Below are 7,128 nucleotides of genomic sequence, written 5' to 3' on the forward strand. Positions count from 1 at the left end.
TGTTTTCTTCTTGGCTTCTGATGGTTTGCAATGCTGTGTGAGTGCAGCCTCTTTGTCTATCGTCTTACTGGAGGTGCTGCTGCACAACTTTTCCATGGCAGCAAGTTCCAAACAAAAGCAAGGAACTCGATGTGTGAGAACAAAATCCATTTAATACAAAAGTCCTGCTGACTAGGGGATCAGTTACTCCCAACAGGGATCTAAAGTATCTGTGATGGGGTTACGCTTCCCCCTAAAGGACCAAGTTCTTGGTTTGTGGTGATCCTTAAACCTGGTGTTGGATACTCAGGTGAGCTCCATGGTCGAGTGGGGATTCAAACCAGTCTCTCAGGTTCTAGTCAAACACTCTAACCACTGCACATCAGGCCATTTTTTTAAAAGAAGGCAGTTTAAGAACCGTACTCTGTTAACTAGCATGAGTTCTGAAACATTCCCCCAACCACTGACGTAGTTAATGTAAAAGGGGAAAATGTAAAATGAGCTAGGGATTTCTGGGAGACAGTAAGCAGTTGCCAAGCATCTTTTCCTCACTAGAGGAGGAGCAGAACCCATCAAAATAACATTGGGATTACCGTATTTTTCGCCCTATAAGATGCACTTTCCCCCCTCCAAAAATGAAGGGGAAATGTGTGTGCGTCTTATGGGGCGAATGCAGGCTCCTTGGCTTCAGCGATAGCAACGCGAAGCCTGCACTCCAGAGGTTTCGTGTTGCTTCTACTGAAGCCAGGAGAGTCTGCTCTTTGAGGGTGGCGGTGGGGGAAAGCAGCGCTTCCCCCCATCGCCAGCCCCAGAGGATGGGGGGCAGCGGGAAGGCACACGATGCCTTCCTGCTACTCTCCAACCCGGCTTGGAGGCTGGCAGTGGGAGAAAACAGGCTTTTCCCCAAGGAGGGAGAAGGGACTGACTGGCGGAGTTCGTCCCTTCTCGCTCCTGTGGGCTTTTACGGGAGATGGGGGCATTCCACCACCTCCCACAAAAGCAGGCAAAAGCCATGTGCTCTTTAAAGCGGCTGTGTGGCTTCTGCTGGCTTTTCTAGGAGGTAGGGGAATTCCCCCACCTCATAGAAAAGCCCGTAGGAGCCACACAGCCTTTAAAGAGCGCGCCGCTCTTGGGGTTCTTTTCCCCAAGGAGGGAGAAGGGACTGACTGGCCATTTCAGTCCCTTCTCCCTCCTGGTCGAAAAGCCCGCAGGAGTCACGCGCGGCTCCTGTGGGCTTTTGCGGGAGGTGGGGGAATTCCGCCACCTCTCGCAAAAGCAGGAAGAAGGTCTAGGAGTAGCGCACAGGCTGCGTGCAGCCTGTCCACTGCTCCCAGAGCTGTAGGGGGAAATAATATTTTTTTCCTTGATTTCCCCCCCCCCCCGAAAACTAGGTGCGTCCTATGGACCGGTGCATCCTATAGGGCGAAAAATATGGTACAAAACTTAGAATAACTTGTTGGTCCCAAGCATTTGTGCAGAGTAATTATTTAAGGAATTAATAAACAAGAATTATTTTTAAATTTTGAATACTATAAAAGTCTTTGAGGATTACCCAGCATATGCTAATTGAATTTCTATCATTTTCCAGATGTTTATACAGTGCTCTGTATGTTGACAGAGGTCTCTGGACCTTCCAAGAGAAATGCTTTCCATGTCTGATTTATGAATAATTGTAGCCACTAAATTGATAGCGGAAGACAATCTTTGAACATTGTCTTTTGAGTGGAGTAAGAAATCTGAAACCAAGGGACCTCTATCTGGATGCTTTTCCAGTTGGGAAAGGCTTGTGAGCAGACATGTCTTTCTGCTGGAGAAAGTTCACTTGTTTGCTGTTGATCTATGCCTGCCTGTTCACTTGAATTATTTGGTTTACTAGGCATTATCTTAACAGACTTGTTTCCAAGACAGTTATTCCTGCATGACCTAAATCTTTTGTTACCCACAGCAGCATGTGAGCAATCTATTTTTAGCTACAACTTTTTCTTTTAACAGAAGTCTGAGTCACTGCCACTCAGGTATGCCTTCACACCTTTCAGTTCTTGTTGCATAATCTCAGCTGTCAAATTGGCTTGATCAGGCTTTCAAACACTGATTTAACATGATGATAATCCAGAGCCTCCTTGGGCCAAAAAGCCATGTTCTCTTAAACTGCAAGCTCAGCCTATAATTCCAGAGCAGAGGGGAAGCTCCTGTCATGCCCCCAGACTGGAAACTCATGTTTGTAGTCAGACATTAAAACACAGACCCACAATTTCTGTAACAGAAAACTGATTCAAGAAACCTCAGAAGTACTGAACTGTGGCATATCAGAGCAGGGAGAAGGAAACGGAGAGAGCGGGCACAAAGCTGGTGAATAATTCTCAGGCTTCGTACACTGAACCATGCTTAAGTAATTGTAATATTAGTGCTATACCATTACAATGAGATGTGTTCACACATTACATTCAGTGAGTATGCAACCTGTGAATACACCAGTAGTTGTAGTCTGTTTATCTGTGTACAGTGGTGCCCCGCAAGACGAATGCCTCGCAAGACGAAAAACCCGCAAGACGAAAGGGTTTTTCGGTTTTTGCGACGCTTCGCTAGACGATTTTCCCTATGGGCTTGCTTCGCAAGACGAAAGCCCGTAGGGAAATCTCCGGGGACCTCTTTTAAATGCTGGCGGTGGGGAGCAAAGCCTTCCCCCCCCTCCGGACTTCAGAAGAGGTCCAGGAAGGCCGGCGGCGGCGAAAGGCTTTGCTCCCCACCGCCAGCATTTTAAAAGCGGTCCGGGATAGCAGGGAAGCGCTTCCCGCTATCCCGGACGGCTTTTGAAGGCAGGCGGGGGGGAGCAAAGACTTTTGCCCCCCGCCAGCCTTCAGAAGAGGTCCAGGACCTCTTCCGAAGGTGGGCGGGGGGCAAAAGTCTTTGTCCCCCCTGCCTGCCTAACCGGGGGCTTTTAAATCGCCCCGGGACTGTCCGGGGCAATTTAAAAGCCCCCGGATGGCTTTTGAAGGCAGGCGGGGGGGGCGAAGCAAAGACTTTTGCCCCCCGCCAGCCTTCAGAAGAGGTCCCTCTTCTGAAGGCTGGCGGGGGGCAAAAGTCTTTGCTCCCCCCTGCCTGCCTTCCCGGGAGAGCGGAAAACGCAGCGCTGCCTTCCCGCTCTCCCGGAAAGGCAGGCAGGGGGGACAAAGACTTTCCCGGGACAGCGGAGACTTTTCCGCTGTCCCGGGGCGATCTTAAAATGCTGGCGGGCGGCTGCCGCCCGCCAGCATTTTAAAATCGCCCCGGGACAGCGGAGGAATTCTCCGCTGTCCCGGGGCAATTTTAAAGCCCCCGGGAAGGCAGGCAGGGGGACAAAGACTTTTGACAAAGTCTTTGCTCCCCCCTGCCTGCCTTCCCGGGAGAGCAGAGAAACGGGAGAGCAGAAGTCTCCGCTGTCCCGGGGGCTTTTAAAATGCTGGGGGACGGCAGCGAAGCCTTCGCTACCGCCCGCCAGCATTTTAAGATCGCCCCGGGACAGCGGAAAAGTCTCCGCTGTCCCGGGAAGGCAGGCGGGGGGGGGGAAGCAAAGACTTTCGCCCCCCGCCAGCCTTCAGAAGAGGTTGGGGGACAGACTGTCCCCGGACCTGGTCTGAAGGCGGTTTCCATAGGAACACATTAATTGATTTTTAATGCATTCCTATGGTAAACCGTGCTTCGCAAGACGAAAAACTCGCAAGACGAAAAGACTTGCGGAACGAATTCATTTCGTCTTGCGAGGCCCCACTGTACACAGTAGTTGCTGTACAAATCAACAAGTGTACATGTTCACAGAAATACTTGTGCATTGGTGGAGACAGTTTGTACTTGCATTCAATGCAGATTGTCTATGGGCTACTCATATTACGACTGTTTTCACCACCTTGTAATACTTACCAATGGTTGTGTTTTAAAGTCAGTGCAGCCTACCTTATTGGGTTATAATGTTAAGGTGCTGAGGCATATTTATTGGAGAACTAACAACAAATTTAGTAAGTAATGCTACAATCCTATAGACCAGTGGCTCCCAATTAGCTAAGTACTGCAGAGTACTACAGACCCCCTTTTTTTCAAAAGCCAAGCCATGGACTTTCGAAAATGTTGACAAATCTATGGTAGTTATTGTTACGTGAATGGTGCTGTAGACCCCTGGGTGGGGAATTGGGAACCACTGCTAAAGACAAGTCTCAGGAACACAATTGCTCTTTCTGGTAAATAGGATGCACAGGATTGAAATGCAAATTATTTAGAAGTAGTGTTGCCAATTCGCAGCACATGAGTTCTACAAGTTTTCTCATCATATATCTTTTACCACTGCTGTTACAACATTTCAGAATTTAAAACTAAGCTGGTGTATTATCAATATATGCCTATTCATGATATTACTTTATTACATGTTATTGGTTGATTTCTATGGAAGTAAACTGTCCATCGATAAGGGAGAAGAGGGTTGCTAGTATTAAACATTACACACAGAACCTCTGCCAAAATTCTAAACTTACTGCCCTGGGCTCCTTTGGAAGGAAGGTCATGACACAAATGTAATAAATACTTGCAAAACGAGAGAAATGGTACCCACAGAGATCTGATGAAAGCAACAACAAAGTATTGCTCAAGACAATGCAAACTCTGCATAAAAAGCACAATTAAGTTTCCAGTTCTCATGCTTCTGGAGTACAGCTTGAAAACGTGTGACTGCATTATGTGACTGGGGGACTGGCACCTGATCTAATGTGTACCCTGACCTAAACCAAGTCCCACAGAGTTTAAAGGAAGTTACTTTCTCCCTATTAAACCCACAGTATTTGTATAGCACATTGCCCATTTACCAGGGAGTAACAAGGTGCTTACTTCTCTCAGAAGCATGCCCCAAAGCCTGCATTGCAAGTCAACTCTCCTGATCGCCGCCAACCCAAGCGAGATCTTCAAGAGTGGCAACCAAGTTCTGATTTTGCACTTGGCGATCGGCTAGCTACAAAACCTGACACCGGCCACTTTGGGGCAGCTTTCCTCGCCGTGACCAAACCAACCCCTTTAGCCATCCGGAGGTGGCCGAGGGAGGAGCACGCGGATGACCAAGCCATGGCGCAATCCTACGGCGCGTGTTACTTTATTTTTATACAGCTGCCTTCAGGTAAACGTAGCCCAGGGCGGTTCACCACGTTTTATCCAGGCGCCGCTCCACTCCCCTGAGTTGCTCGGAGCTTACTCTCGAGTAAGTGTGCTTAGGATTGCAGCCTAAACCTAGACCTGCACGCTGAGGCAGCGGGAGGAGGAGGAGAACGACGGGGAAAGCCCCTTCGCCCCGCAAAGAGCGAGGCCATGCAAGTGAGCGGCTTCTCCTCCGAAACCCGCATGCGGCACATGGCCGGGTTGATCGGACCCCGGAAGGCTGCTGCTCCATCTGGCTGCTGCCAGAAACAAAGGGCGGCGGCGGCGGCCCCAGAGCAACCCTGGAGGCGCACCTACAAAGGCACCTGCGCCTCTGCAAGCAACGTGGCGCGGCGGGGCTGCCCGGGCGAAGTACCTGCACCATGATGGCCAGGCGGAGCGAGTCCTTGGCGATGTTGTCGCCGCATTTCTTGCAAGAAGCCCGGCCGCTCTTGGCGTACTCGGCCCGGTACATCTTCTCTGCAGGCTCCGCCATAGCTGCACCAGCAAGCCTGACCGACAGCAGCTCGGGCGGAGGAGGAGAAGGAGAAGAGGCAGTGGCAGCAGCAGCGGCGCCAAAAAACCAGCCGGATGGCTTCTTACACAGCCAGGCTCCCGCCCCTCCGAGCCGAGCGCGGAGCGATCGAGCCGCGCCCCGTCCAAGCCTTCTTCCTTTCGGCGATCGATTAGCCGCGCCGCGCCCAGGAGTCCTAGGTCTCGAGAGCGACCCCCACAAACTCTCCAGGGAGGATGACGAGGAATCGTCGCGCTCGGCTGGCGGAGCCGCGAGGGAAAGGGCCGGCGGTCACGTGGTCGGCGAGGGCGTCCTATGGAGTTGCCCTCGGCGTTTAAGGGCGTTCTCCCTTCTCCCTCGCTCTGCCTCCTCTGGGTGGCGGCACGTGCTTGCTCCTTTATGGAGTAGCTGTGCCGTGACTGGAAAGCCCTTCCGGATGGAATGCTGCTAAAGTCAGGCTGTGGTCCTACGCGCGCATGTCCCTGGGAGTAAGAGCCCATTGGGGTCTACTTCTGAGTAAATAGGCATGGGGTTTCAGGTTGTGTAGAGCAGAGGGCAGGCAAGCTTTTTGGGATGTGCGTGTTTCTGTGGCATGATCCAGTGTTTTGCTGTTACAGTACCTAGAAATCTTCCACGGTCAGTCCGGGAAGTAACTTTGTTGAGAGCAACGTTTCTTCCTCTGCAGATTATTCTAGATTCCCCAAGCTTCCCCTGAAAATCAATTTCCTCAGGACATTCACATGTTATAATGGTTTACTACAAAAATATCCTCGTGCATGAGTGAATTTTTTTTACAAAACATCTCTTTTTTATTTTTTATTTTCACAATAAACATTACATTAAAAAAGAACTAAAAAGACATAAAATAAAACAATTAAAACAGCTATGTACACTCTTAATATTAAATCCATATTTTGGGATTTCTTTGAATCCCCTGACTTCCCTCCCCTCCCTCCCCTGGTTCCTTTGTATTATTTTCATTTATGCATGTCAACAAAGAATCTTTATCTCTAATTACCTCCTAATTTAAACATTGTCCATAGCGTTACAAGTGTTTTAAAAATCCTTCTAATGTATTTACTTCCTTACATTGCTTTTGTATATATGCAATAAACATTTCCCATTCTTTTTTATATTTGTTTTCTAAGATCTCCAGTTGGTTGGGATATCTTCTTTCCAGTGCTGGGCTAGCAGTATTCACACAGCCATTTTTGTATACATAAGGTTATATACACTTTAGGTAGATCAGCTTCTGTAATTTCTAATAGAAAAGCTTTTGGTTTCTTAACAAAGGTTATTTTAAACATTTTTTTCAATTCATTATATATCATTTCCCATTTTAAAAAAAATAACCTTACATTGCCACTACATATGATACATACATTTTTCGATTTTTACGAAACATCTCAGTGCCTTCCAGTGGCCTTCCAGATACTGCTCGACTACAACTCCCATCATCCCTAACTATTGACCCTTCTGAACGG

At 48.8% G+C, this 7,128-nt stretch overlaps 1 protein-coding gene across 1 annotated transcript in view; it reads right to left on the reverse strand.

Moving 5' to 3' along the window:
- The window catches only part of PARP1 (poly(ADP-ribose) polymerase 1), a 39,384-nt gene extending 33,548 nt beyond the window's left edge, over positions 1–5,836 (reverse strand). The window contains exon 1 of the mRNA XM_081903799.1: positions 5,507–5,836. Coding sequence (XP_081759925.1) covers positions 5,507–5,626 — 120 coding nt within the window. The 5' untranslated portion in view covers positions 5,627–5,836. The remainder of the gene's footprint in view (positions 1–5,506) is intronic.
- Positions 5,837–7,128: the final 1,292 nt, after the last annotated feature.

The sequence above is a fragment of the Podarcis melisellensis genome, assembly GCF_964234715.1.
Source record: "Podarcis melisellensis genome assembly, chromosome: 3".
NCBI lineage: Eukaryota > Metazoa > Chordata > Lepidosauria > Squamata > Lacertidae > Podarcis > Podarcis melisellensis.